At 41.3% G+C, this 13,621-nt stretch overlaps 1 protein-coding gene across 7 annotated transcripts in view; it reads left to right on the forward strand.

Moving 5' to 3' along the window:
* Positions 1–13,621, forward strand: part of atp11c (ATPase phospholipid transporting 11C (ATP11C blood group)) — a 47,808-nt gene that overhangs the window by 24,543 nt on the left and 9,644 nt on the right. For all 7 annotated transcript variants that reach the window (XM_084353279.1, XM_084353282.1, XM_084353283.1 and 4 more), the window contains exons 4-23: positions 971–1,051; positions 2,184–2,291; positions 3,318–3,446; positions 5,238–5,326; positions 5,952–6,002; positions 6,430–6,494; positions 6,599–6,680; positions 6,766–6,916; positions 7,817–8,014; positions 8,872–9,042; positions 9,475–9,686; positions 10,211–10,282; positions 10,388–10,461; positions 10,554–10,657; positions 10,803–10,984; positions 11,932–12,198; positions 12,291–12,468; positions 12,564–12,666; positions 12,778–12,923; positions 13,222–13,281. In XM_084353279.1, the coding sequence (XP_084209405.1) occupies positions 971–1,051; positions 2,184–2,291; positions 3,318–3,446; positions 5,238–5,326; positions 5,952–6,002; positions 6,430–6,494; positions 6,599–6,680; positions 6,766–6,916; positions 7,817–8,014; positions 8,872–9,042; positions 9,475–9,686; positions 10,211–10,282; positions 10,388–10,461; positions 10,554–10,657; positions 10,803–10,984; positions 11,932–12,198; positions 12,291–12,468; positions 12,564–12,666; positions 12,778–12,923; positions 13,222–13,281 (2,523 nt within the window). The remainder of the gene's footprint in view (positions 1–970; positions 1,052–2,183; positions 2,292–3,317; positions 3,447–5,237; positions 5,327–5,951; positions 6,003–6,429; positions 6,495–6,598; positions 6,681–6,765; positions 6,917–7,816; positions 8,015–8,871; positions 9,043–9,474; positions 9,687–10,210; positions 10,283–10,387; positions 10,462–10,553; positions 10,658–10,802; positions 10,985–11,931; positions 12,199–12,290; positions 12,469–12,563; positions 12,667–12,777; positions 12,924–13,221; positions 13,282–13,621) is intronic.

Consider the following 13,621-nt stretch of genomic DNA (forward strand, 5'->3'; position numbering starts at 1 on the left):
ATCCTGCAGTTAATTGTAATCACAGTAAAGCTTGGGTAGGCTAGTAGCTCAGTTGCCCTTGTACTTTCTGTGACTGTGTCTTGGTGTGTGTATGGGTACATAATGTGGCTGTGTGTTTATGTCTGTCCTTGATTACTGAACAAGCAGCTGTTCTTTTCATAGTGAGTCCAAGCACAGGTGAGTAAAACACCGGAGACTGCTTCAAAACGCATCTCCTGCTCTTACTTGAGCTGATGTCTATCTGACAGCTTGTAAAGCTCCCGGTCAGAATACCAACTAGCTGGATGTGTCGTGTTTGTGCGTGCTGGGATACGCTCTCCGGCTCAGGGGGAGGCCAGCCTGCAGTCTGCAGGATCAGAAATGCCAGGGTAAATCCATCTTATGATGGTTTTAGGGAACACACAAACACACAGCCGTTTGTTTGCTGGGGTTTAAGCATGGGGCCTTGGTCAGGTGCTTCTCCTTGTTTGCTTGTTTGGGATTACCCGATCACAGGTCATACACTTACTCTTATTACACACATGCATAAAACACATACTGTACGGCTGGATTCCCGCACACACGGCTGAGGCAGGTAAGGTGAGTCCAGCAAAGCTTTGTGTTGGCCCTCTCCCATGCCTTGGCAGAGACACAGTAGTGTTGGCATGCCTGCAGATTAAGCACTCTGTCCCTGGCCCACTTGATTAAAAGTTCTATGGTCCAGAACCTCCCTGTCTCTAGCAAAATGTAAATGTCTCCCCTGTGTTTCCTCCTCATGAACGAATTTGGGGAACAGTAGAAATGCCTCACAGAATCGGACTACACCCTGCATTTAGAGGGCTTGCTTACTGTACCACAAACTCCTCCCTGTGTGACCACAAACACACATGTGCTGCAGTAAGACTTTAAGTATTCAATGCATAGCATTCCAGTTTGAAGGTCACAAGTTTATTGTTGTTTATTAAAGATTAATTTCTTTTTCCCCCATCAGGTGATAGTGGACACCCCCACCAGCCCAGTCACCAGTGGCCTACCCTTATTCTTTGTGATCACAGTAACCGCGATCAAGCAGGTAAGATGCTGCCTAATGAGGCCGAAGAGTTTAGAAATGTTATTGTGATTTTCATGCCCTCATTTCTCATTGCATTAGATCTTTCCTCCTTGTCCATGTAACATAATAAGCCCCCCTGCCTTCACAACTCCCTCGCTGTGATTTTTGTATAAAACTTGACTAATGCTCTCTTGGGTTTTGTATTAATGTGCTCTGCTGGTGAATTCTGATTGGGGAGAAGACGAAATGGGCTCCTGGGGAATGTGTGCGGTAGTGAGAGAGGGAGCAAGTCTATTACAGAGATACAAATTATCAAGGGTGTAATGTCGGTTTCTTTGGCTCTGTTGCTGCCGTGTCCCTAGCTTTTAGATGTGTTGTTTTAGGATTGGCTTTTTAGTTAGCCTACTGCTGGGCCTTTGAAATGCACAATAGTGGGTGGACTTCCTTCTGAAAATATATGGGACGCACTGATAGCGCTGGAGCGCCTTCAGCCAGGCTTTGAAGCCGGACACCAAGGCGGTCTGCCCGACTCCCATTAGTCAGGCTGTGGTGAACTGTATAGTTCAACTGACCATCCGTGGAATGCCTCCCCCTCCCCTCCCCTCTCTCCCCCTTTCATCCACCTGGCATCATTTCTCTGCATCACTCAACCAGACTTTCTCTCTCCTCCCATCACCTTTCCCGGTAATCCCGCTTTCTGTCTCGGGGCTCCACCTTGGCACACGTTCTGGTTTTCCCTCTCTACCCTCTGCATCCCTACACCATCTCTTCTATCTCCATCACTATCTTAAAGTACTTATGAAGTCTACACTAGGCTTTTGTGCCTTACGCTGCTGCAGCCCAAGGAATAATATTTTTTCCACCCGAATCAGTATTACTTCATGGTACATTGTTCCAATGCACTGCTGGACATTCACTGTCCCATTCTGCTGCTGTAGGCACTCTTTCTCACATAATGACTGAATAATAAATGTAAGGATAATATCGTATACGCAGACATTTCTTTGTGTCTTACACTCCTTTACCAAAACTCTACTGTGTGACAGCATTTACTGATGATATGCTGTTCGTTGTCAATGTCCTGTGGGCACTGAACTTTACAAAAGTCCAAACTTTTGTACTTTTTGTATCTGATTGTGATATGTTGCTGCAGGGCTATGAAGACTGGCTTCGGCACAAGGCTGACAACGAGGTGAATAAGTACCCTGTGACAGTGCTAGAGAACGGCCAGAGGATACGTAAGGAGAGTGAGAAGATTAAGGTACATTTGTATTTCCTTTGAGACATGTTCATAGAGAAACTGCCTGCACCTCGGTGTGACTGTGTTTGCAATATATGCAGAGGAGAAAACATTGCTCCGCTGAACTGATTAGCTGTTCAAACATGGGTGGGATCGTAATTAATGTATCCAGGGTGTTGTGTGCAGGTAATTTTTCCAATGCATTCTTATCCATTTGCTGTACATAGTCGTATTTTCAAAGATTTATGGGTTTTCAAAAGCTTAAACATGTAATAAAGAAAAACTTTTTCAATATTCAAAGTGAACCAGATGACTCCTGGTTGTGTTAAAGTGTCTCTTGTGCTGCTGACACCACTGAGAATCCACTTCCAGCTGTCAAAACCAAAACATCGTTCCTTTGTTTAACACTGTGGACAGCTGCTCCCAGCACAGGAGCTCACACAAGTTAGCTGCAAGCTACCTCCTGGTGCTAAATGGACTTGGGCTAAAGTAAACATTTAGCAAGCCCAAAGAGAGTCAGAGTTTGTGTCGGTACTTGGCAGAACCAAATTGGAGTTAAAAGGTGAGTGAAAATGTGTGACACATGTTGCTCTGTTTAAGCTATCGGGGCTCTCAGCTGTGGAACTCACCCCCTTCTTAAAACTTAGTTTTATCCTATGGCTTTTTCTTAATTGATAGTATTTATTGTTTCTATTTAAGCTTTTACCTTGTTCATATCTTAAAGTTTGGATCTTATTTACATTTACTGTATTTTTCCGTTGTAAATGACTTTGTAACTGTTTTGAAAGGAGATATAACAAAAATAACATTCTTTTAAGCCATATCTTTAAAAAGACAATTGTTTCGTAACAAATTAGCCGCAACAACTTGACAGGAAATTGGCCCTTATGTAAGTTTACTTTTGAGTCATCCTGCTCCCTAGTGGTAAAATTGCTTAATGCTATGATCTTTTAAAGGTCTGTCACTCATCCTCTGCTGATACTGATCTGCTGCTCAAGAAGTGGGAGGAATGAAACTGAGATAAGTGCTGTTTGTATCTTTGATCAGGTTGGAGATGTTGTGGAGGTGGAGGAAGATGAGACCTTTCCCTGTGATTTAATACTGCTGCAGTCTAGTCGAGACGATGGGACATGTTTTGTTACCACAGCAAGTCTGGATGGAGAGTCCAACCATAAAGTAAGAAGGACCGCTCTGCTGTTGTATCTCTTTTGTCATAACAGAATGGTTAGTTTGTATATTTTGTAAGGATTTTCATCAAAGAAAGCATAAACAAATCTTATTTCCATTCAGCCTTTTAAGTTATTGTTATACATTATGTTTTTACAAGTGATGTGCTTATCGGGAAAAGGGAAGTGGATGTAGATTGATTTAATAGTTGTTATTCCACAGTTACTGCCATTTTAAACATGCACCAATCTGAATATATCTTATCTTCTTAAATATTTAATGATTAGTTCTTATAATTAATACAATTTGAATCTATATATATACTGTATATATATACATATACATATATGGGTGACAAATTAAAGGAAAACCTAACTTTAAGTTACTTCGTAAAATATTGGGCCATCATGACACCCTGATAATCAGACTCAATTGACATTTTGTTTTATTTAATTTAATTTATTTAGCCCGACATTGTGTTCACATTAGCTTCATTAATTTTTCCCAACCAGTAGTGATGAATCTGTCCTACCAGCGTCATTATCGGGTGACACAAAAGCTATTGTAAAGGCTGCTTGGAGAAGTTAACTTGGAGGTGTTATTGATAACATTCAGCCACTCAGTGTGACATTCCATCTCCCCCTTGCCGTTGCATTTATGTCCCAACACCAATGTTGTTTGAATCATCTGCCTCCTCAAGTGGTTGCCAGGTTGTTGAACTAACGTTGCTAACCCTAGCTAACAATAGTGATGCCAACGCTAGCTAGCTAACATTAGGGCAGTACAATATGCTAGGCGCATGCTGTACTCGGCCATTTAAAAAAAAAAATCAACAAATTGGCAACTACCAAGACTCTTGATGCTGAAGAAAAAACACATAATTTCTCTGCATAAAAATTATATCAGCATGGCCTTTTAATGTTTTTCGCAATGATCAAAGACATGCCGATTTAAGAGTTGTTATTACTGTAAGTCGACTTGTTAATCTTATACATGCTTATTATCATTTTTGTGGACATTTTTGCTGCTGAACAAAGCTACAGTTTGTAGCTAGAACATGACGTCCCCACGATGCTGGAAAGTAAAGTTAATTTACTTAAGTACAATTTTGAATTACTCTACCCGAATATTTCCATTTGATGCTGCTTTGTACTTTTATTCCACTACATTTATTTGACAGATACAGTTGATAAAGATTAAACCAATAGTTCCCTTCTAGGCTTATAAGCCCTTACAAGAAGCAGTGTTTTGTTGGTGCCCTTTCTCGCAATTAATATGTCAGTGAGTTATTAATAGTGAGTGATTTCCCCTTTAAACTTCTCAGTTTCATTTTTAATAACTGTTCAAGGCTCCAAAAGCCCTGTTTATCAAGTCGGTCAAAGATCTCCCACAGGTGTTTAACTGGGTTAATATCTGGAATATGCAGGTTGTAGCCCATTAGACACATCATTTCCATATCAACAACCCACTCAAGTTACCCATCATGCATGTACATTTTTTACTGCCTGTTTCTCCACTCGTTAACTCAGGTTTTTCCTTAATTTGTCAACCATCTGTATCTAACAGTTGTTTTTAAAACTGAGTGAAGTTGTATCAGCCTGGCTTTTAAGAAAGTTCTTCTTGTTCCTCAGAAATATGTTATTTATGCTCAAGTGTGAGTCAAGGATTCTGGGAATCTTTTGTCTTTTTAGTTTCCTGGAGTGCCTGTGTGTGAGAGGAAGGGGAAGGCTAAAATTATCAGTTGACCTGAGCTAGTGAATGCTAACTCTCTGTCTCTCTCTGCCCCTTCCACTTGTACAGACACACTACACAGTACCAGACACAGAGAAGGACCTGGAATCTCTCAACGCCACCATCGAGTGTGAACAGCCACAGCCTGACCTTTACAAGTAGGCCCTCATGATGGTGCCCCAACAAGTTTACACCACCAGCATGCATTGCCTGTGGTTTGTTGGGAGATGGATTAACTCAATGCCAGTTGAAAATGTCCTAAGTGACTGTAATATTAACATGTAAATTGTTAAGTGGAGATGTTTTGGCAAGCCATTCTGTACTTATTGGTTGGTTTTATTTTAGGAATAGTGAAAGTAGGCCTGGTATGCTCAAAGTAGTTATTCTTAGTTGATTAGTATTCACATGAAGGAATCTCAGTTCAGTCAACACACAGCCTGTGGCTCCCCCTTGGGGCATGGAGTTGGAATAGTGTCATTTAGCCAGGCATCAGAATGGTGTTTGAGACGTGCTAAGTAAGCTATGGTGCCAAATACTTGCTATTCATTGTCAATAAAACTGACAGCGTGCTGCTGGCTAATCACCAGTAATTAGCTGGCTCCCAAACCTCTGCAACTGATTTTAGGTCAATGAGTACTTACAGTTCTGTAAAGTAAATGGACTCGGCATGGATTTGGACTCCTCAAGTTCAAATCCACTCTAGTATTAGGAGGTTGAAGACTGTGCAAAACGACTGTCACATGTACTTTTTTCCCTGAGCGTGTATGTGATTTTTTTTTCCAGGTTTGTCGGCCGTATGCACATCGACAAAAACGATCAGGTGCCTGCAGTGAGGTGAGAGCGCTCATGCACAACTCTCTCAGCCCACTTAGAGTGAGAGCTAAATCAAAGCATAGTTGCTTAAGCACTCATTTGTTTCCCTTTGCATCACCAACAAATCATTATTCCATTGATCCTTCATTGCAGACAAGCATTAAAATTAAAACAGGTTGGCATTGCTTCAGCCGCTGCTTCCAAAGCACTCCCACAGGCATTTATCATTGACTGCTTTGTAATGGCCATATAAACAAATGCCAGTGTCCTTCTCAAGAACACTGGGACCGGTGTAAGCCCAGACTGCAGTCATACTGTGTATTGTCACTGCGTATTTTAGAGTGGATGCCAGCTTGCCTGCCAGGTTTCCATTTAAAGAATGTAGTGCGAGTGTGTGTACTGCACAGCTTCTGACTAAATTGTTTGATCTACTGATGGGATTGTGCAGGTCTTTGGGCCCAGAAAACCTTCTGCTGAAAGGGGCAACTTTAAAGAACACTCAGAAAATCTGTGGTAAGTCAAATGGTATTGCCTTTATTGCATAACTTACATTATTGATGGTTAGCTCAGTATCTTAAAAGCGAATCTGTCTTCTTCTCATTCCTCTTTTTCTCAAGGTGTTGCAGTTTACACTGGCATGGAGACAAAGATGGCTCTCAACTACCAGGGCAAGTCTCAGAAACGTTCTGCTGTGGAGAAGTAAGTTTAGAGGAGATACTGTACTCATGTTGAACACATGCAACATTCCTTTGGTACACACTGACTTGATTTCTTCTATTTGCAGGTCGATCAATGCCTTCCTTCTGGTTTACCTTTGCATACTGGTGAGCAAGGCCCTAGTGTGCACTACTCTTAAGTATGTGTGGCAGAACAAGCCCGGACAGGATGAGCCTTGGTACAATCAGAAAACCGAGAAAGAGAAGGACACCAACCTGGTGAGTACACATTAATTAGTACAATCTGCCTGTCGGTGTTGTCAAAAGAATGAACTGTGAGTTAAAGATGTTATGTTTAACATTCCTGCATTGAAATGCCAAAAAGTGTATATTTGGTATATATTCTGAGGTGTGTACTTACATTATCCTAAATGTTTCCAAAAATGTGAGGGTGTGTTTCACTTGGTCGCCAAACGCTACTTCACAATGTCATCAAACTATGCCTTTTGTTTACAATTTTTTTTATTGCAAAACCTGTGGCAGCATAATTTACATACTGTGCCTTTAACTGGACTCGGATAGGCATCAATTCAGTCCAACTGTGTTTGCATGAAAAATGGTGAAAACAGAGAACAAAAATGGAAGCTTAATGTTCTGCTTAAGGGAAATAACGTCAGAAATGCACATCTAAAAGAATAGCCAATAGGTCTTTATAGCAATGCATCAGTACACTACAATTTGAGTATTGCAAGTGTTACTCTACCAAGAAGGCCTCTGTTAATACCCTGTGGAGGCTTGTGGTTGTAACTTTGTGGTTCACAGTTCCATTGTGTTAAAGTGTTTTACAAGCCCTGGCCTCCTCTGATCCACACTAATAAAAACTCTTCTCAGCAAAATGGCCACTGTGGACCTACATCATGACATGCTCCATTTCATTGGCTGTTAACCTTCTAGACTCAATAAGCTGTGAACATTGAGATACAACCTTATGATTTCCATCATGTCTTCATATTAGTTGTTTTGATAATCTAGCACCACTGGTTTCAATCTAAGCATGTCATGTACTGTATGTTATGCATACAGAGTGCAATGTATGTAAGACAAATGGTGCAATATCTGATGACCAGCTAAGACAAACATTTAAATATCTGCCTGTGTTCTCATTTTCCCCCCCAACAGTACATAAAGATGTTCACCGACTTCCTGTCCTTCATGGTGCTCTTCAACTTCATCATTCCGGTGTCCATGTATGTGACGGTTGAGATGCAGAAGTTTTTGGGATCCTATTTCATCACATGGGACAAGGACTTCTTTGACCCTGAAATCAATGAGGGGGCACTGGTCAACACCTCAGACCTCAACGAGGAGCTGGGACAGGTCAGGATTTTGGACAAAATTAAATGAACCAACATTTTAATGGCAGAAATGTATGTGTAAGTTGGGTAGTTGTCTGTAAAGATTAGATAACCTTTTATTGATCTGCCAGAGGGAACATGTGTGTGTTAAAATAGCACAACGACAGAAATAAGTACAGATCAATGGGAAGCCAAGACCAAGTCAAAATGAAGTCTTGTCAGGTTGTCACGATAACAGATTATCATGACCAAATGTATTTGAGATGAGAGATGAGATGAGATGAGATGAGACATTTTTTTAGTATTTTGTCTCCTTTTTGGTCACTAAATTACACTCATACAATTGTAGGGAGATGGAGAGAGTCTGTAACCATAACTGTACAAAAGCATACAATTACACTAAATGAATAGTGTAAAGGCGACCCGATGAACTGATGAAGAAAAGATCCACAAGACCACATTATTATCATGTGTATTATCAACACGATATTGATATTTCATTTCTTTAATATCATGGTTATTGTCAATACTGGTATTTTGTGACACCCCTAGTCCCGACTGATCTCTACGGTGGTTCTTTAAAATATGAGCTGCTTATAATTACAGCACTTTGGCTGTGCTGTCCTGACTTTCCCAGGTTTTTTTTTTAATCACACTTCAGACTCAAACAGCGCTGCCATAGATCAGTCACACTTGGTTTGCCAGATGATTACTTCAATTAACGGTGATGCTTCGTTAAACTGATTAATGCGGTGTAATTCTTTCTGCACGTAATTGCCTCATCTTATTGTTGGAACCTGTTAAATGGGCAGCTGATTTTTTTTTTATTTTTATGGCTTTGGAAGAGTCTGTCATGTATTTTTATCACATTGCCTGCAGGTGGAGTATGTTTTCACCGACAAGACGGGCACCCTCACTCAGAATAACATGGAGTTCATCGAGTGCTGCATCGACGGCTTCCAGTACAAGTACCGGGATGCGAGCTCGGAGCTGGACGGATTCTGTGTCACAGATGGACCTGTGAGCAAACTACAGCAGAAAGCTGGCAGGGTGGGTGTTGTGATGTCCCTCCATCTGTTGTAAAAGTCACACGAGCGGCAACATATGGCCATTACATAGCTCGCTGCTCAGAAAGACCCTTCATAGGTCACCCATATCCACTCTCCTTGACATGTTAGCATAAGCACTCAACATGGAGGGGGAGCAAAGTGGATGTGTGCTGTTGACATGAACACCTGATAACACTTGAAGGACTGTAGTGCTGTAACATGCGTGTTGATAAGCAGTCAATTTAGACAGATGGCAGTAAATCAGGGCTTTATTTATCTTTAGCTGCTGTATATGGCTCTGTGTGGCTGTAAAGTAATTTACTTTTATCTAGTGGTTGTTTATAAATATTGTTTTAAATATTCAACAATGAACTATCTTATCTTATTTTATCTTAATTTACTGTATTAAGCTGTCTTCATGTTGTGCTATTAGGAGAGGGAGGAGCTGTTTCTGCGTGCCCTGTGTCTGTGCCACACAGTCAAGTTGAAGGAGTCTACAGAGCAGGGTCGAGGCCAAGTGGAAAGGCTGGTGGACCAGGTGGATGGCTTAGGGGTGGACGGAGAGGTGATCCATTCTACACTGGAGCAGATAGGCTTTATATCCTCCTCACCTGATGAGGTTGCTCTGGTCAAGGGTTCCATGAGGTGAGAGATAACTGTCATGACTCAGTAAGTTGGACCGACATTGTATTGATTGTTCAAAGAGCAAGCACGTTGTTTGAATATGAATAGAACCCCGATTCCAAAAACACTGCAACGCTCTGTAAATGTAAATAAAAACACAATGCACTCTTTTGCACAGTATTACAAAGTGTTCCTGAGTCCATGTAGTAAATCATTTTACAATAATTGTTTCATAAAGTGATGAACCTCTCCCCATCCTTGCTTGTGAGAGCCTGAGCCTTTTGATGATGCCCATTTCATACCCGATCATAATGCATGATATTGATACAAAAGTCGAAAATCAATTAAGTTGATATGGTAAAACATTAAACATGTTGTCTTTGTACTGTTTTTAAATGTGTGTGGATTAGCAAATTCACAACTTTTTTTTAGAATCGCTTGTATTAAAGACTGTATTTTAGGTTATTAATATCATTACAATATTTATTCATATAGCCCTTGGGGGAATAAAGGGCTCATTTATGACGATTTCTCTACATCCGCAGGTATGGCTTCACATTTCTGGGTCTCGAAAGTAAAACCATGAAAATTCGCAACAGGAACAATGACGTTGAATTGTGAGTCGCTAATTACGGAGACAAAGTTTTATGTTTTTATTCATATTATTCTGTGTACATCTGCGCTACAGCTTTTATTTTATTTCCATTGTGTTCTTCCCAAAGGTATGAACTGCTTCACGTGCTGAACTTTGACCCCGTGAGAAGGCGAATGAGTGTAATAGTCAGATCCGAATCAGGTGAGCTTGACTGTTCGTGCAATAAACCTGACAGTGAGTGTGATTTAGTGTTGGTCTTCAGCCCTCACCGAGCTCTTTTTGTTTGTGTCCAGGTGACACACTGCTCTTCTGTAAGGGAGCTGACTCTTCCATCTTTCCCCGCGTCAGAAAAGAGGAGGTTGAAAGGATACGCATGCATGTGGAGCGTAATGCAACAGTGAGTGACATAAGCAAATTGCCTCTCCAAATCTACTGGTTTCTGTTTCAGCTATGAATTATCTGATTAATGTACGATTAGAATTGGGTCAAGACTGTTGTGCTTTCTTGTTGTAACACTATATGCTGTGTGTTTCATTGTTCAGGAGGGCTACCGGACGTTGTGTGTAGCTTACAAAGTCCTCAGTGCGGAGGAGTACGCTCAGGCAGATGCGGGATTGAGTGAAGCTAGACTGGCTCTGCAGGACAGAGAGGAGAAGCTCATGGCCGTTTACAACCAAGTGGAGACTGGCATGAGTCTAATAGGAGCCACTGCTGTAGAAGATCGGTGGGTGCTCACACAACATAATCACAGAGCTCTATCTTGCATTTCGCTATCTTGCTGTTGTCCTATTGCTCCCCTGCCTCTCATTAAAGATCAGTGTCAAGCATTGTATAGGTAACCTGCTTAAGTAAAGAAATCTCTGAATACACCTGAAATTGACTAGAGAGGCCAAAAGGTTGCCAGAAATAGACAGTGTGCCATAAATGTCCTGCTCTGACTTACTGTTCTTGAAATACAGCTTCACTGTTTTCTGGTTGCCACTTTGTTCTGTTGCTGTAATGAATTATTCATTCTTCCTTTGTACTGACTATCTACTGTTTATGCAACCATAACATTTCCTAGAGCTGTTTCATATCAGAGGTCTTTTATTTATACTTTTCTTGCTTCATTCCTTTTGCCACATGTCACCAGATTCCTAGTATTGTTTTGTCCAGTATGACTTATTCAATTCAACTTGACAGCCAATGGTCTTTTTTTTATTCTAAGCTCACACCGCCATCTTGTGGTTGACATTGGGTACTCCACAGTCCACGTTCTGAAAAGAAGCAGTTATGGAGTTCAGTGTTTTGGAGTTCAGGACACTTCAACAAGGAACTGTAGGAAAAGTATAGTGGAGGCAGTCTTTCTATCAGTCCTAGGGTATGTGGATATAATCTTCAGACATGCTGCTGCTTCAACCCACTAGACTCAGATTCACTACTGGCGATCCTTATGACGCGAAGACTCATTGTCTTTCAAGCCTCATTTGCACTCAAAAAACAACCACCTATGTCAAGTTTTTGTTTCATAAAACCTCTCCCTTTTCTGTAAATTTAATTCACTAGATATCCTGTGAAATTTAACCGTACCTGACCTGATGTCTATGATCTTGTTGAACTGTTTGACATTCTTTTTCTGATATCCTGGAGTAAGTGTAATAATATTTTGCTTGTGTCATTTCTTTCCCCCAGGCTCCAAGAGGAGGCAGCAGAGACCATGGAGGCGCTGCAGGGGGCAGGCATTAAAGTTTGGGTACTAACAGGGGACAAGATGGAGACGGCAAAGTCCACCTGCTATGCTTGTAGATTGTTCCAGAGAAATACGGAGCTTCTGGAGCTGACGGTGCGGACTCTGGAGGATGGGCAGCCGAGCCGTGAACAACGACTACATGACCTCTTGGTAGATTACCACAAGAAAGTTGTACAGGATGCACCACCAGTTAAAGCAGGCGTCAGCAGGTCGGTACCTTGACTTACATGATCTGAGGTTTTTATGTGCAACTTTGAATCGTATCAATGATTAAACCCATTTCCCTGTTCTGTTTACGTAGGAGCTGGTCTTCTGTAGGCCAGGACTACGGTTTTATCATAGATGGAGCCACTCTGTCGATGGTGCTCAACTCCTCCTCTGAATCCAACTCGTGTAGCTACAAGAACCTGTTCCTGCAGATTTGTCAAAACTGCACAACCGTGCTCTGCTGCCGCATGGCTCCTTTACAGAAGGCGCAGGTCAGAACAATCAGTTGAAAATAAATAAAATTAAATAATAACTTATTTTCAGATTTTTTTTTAATTGTTGCCCCTTTGTCTTGCTCCATCTTCAGATAGTCAAGCTGGTGAAGAACTCTAAAGGCAGCCCCATCACCCTTTCCATTGGAGATGGTGCCAATGACGTCAGCATGATTTTGGAAGCCCATGTTGGCATTGGTAAGAAATCTCACTCCAAAGCTGACCCAACCCAGATCTCTAATTGTTGTTCCAAATGGAGCGAATGGTAACCTTTTGATGCGTTTGTGACATTTGTTCTTGGTGTTTCAGGTATCAAGGGTAAAGAGGGTCGACAGGCAGTGAGGAACAGTGATTATGCCATCCCCAAACTCAAGCACCTAAAGAAACTTCTTTTGGCTCATGGGCATCTCTACTACGTCCGCATTGCACACCTGGTGCAATACTTCTTTTACAAGGTATGCTGCTGTCACACTGCCTTCGTATCATTCTTCAGGCTGAGAAGTTGTTGTGGGTTTTAGCAAAGCCTGTATTTCCCAAACAAACCCACACACTAACTTGATATGAGGATTATGAGGTAAAGAGACAGATTTGACAGAATCAATCCTCTTAAGTTAAACAGATTTTTAGGTTGAACTCAGGTTAATGTATTTGTGCCTACAATATAAACACACAAGAGCGTATGAATGCATGTGATGTTCTTTGATGTTTTTATGCTTCACTGTGAGCCTGTTCTCTTTCTCTCTTTGCCTGCAGAACCTTTGCTTCATCTTACCTCAGTTTTTGTACCAGTTCTTCTGTGGCTATTCACAGCAAGTGAGTATGTCCTGAGGCCTTTTGAGGTTCAAAGATGTTCTCAACATGAAAGGAGGCAGTGTCTCTTGTATCCACAAGTCCCCGTCCTCCTGTATTCCTGACTGTCCCTCAGATTGTCCCTCCCTTACTGCCCCTTGCTATGTTTATATTTGACTTGGACTACATCTCACTGTTAAGATATTACAGACATGGGTAACAGACTGTTACCAACAATGTCTTAACAGTACACAGTAGAAGTTCAGGTATGGATTAGATGGCCCGATTGCAGTTTAGAGCACATGATGAATTCACTTTGTTTATATTATGCAGTATGTGTAGATTTGGAATGTTTTATGTTGCT

The sequence above is a fragment of the Pagrus pagrus genome, assembly GCF_965226575.1.
Source record: "Pagrus pagrus genome assembly, chromosome: 5".
Taxonomy (NCBI): Eukaryota; Metazoa; Chordata; class Actinopteri; order Spariformes; family Sparidae; genus Pagrus; species Pagrus pagrus.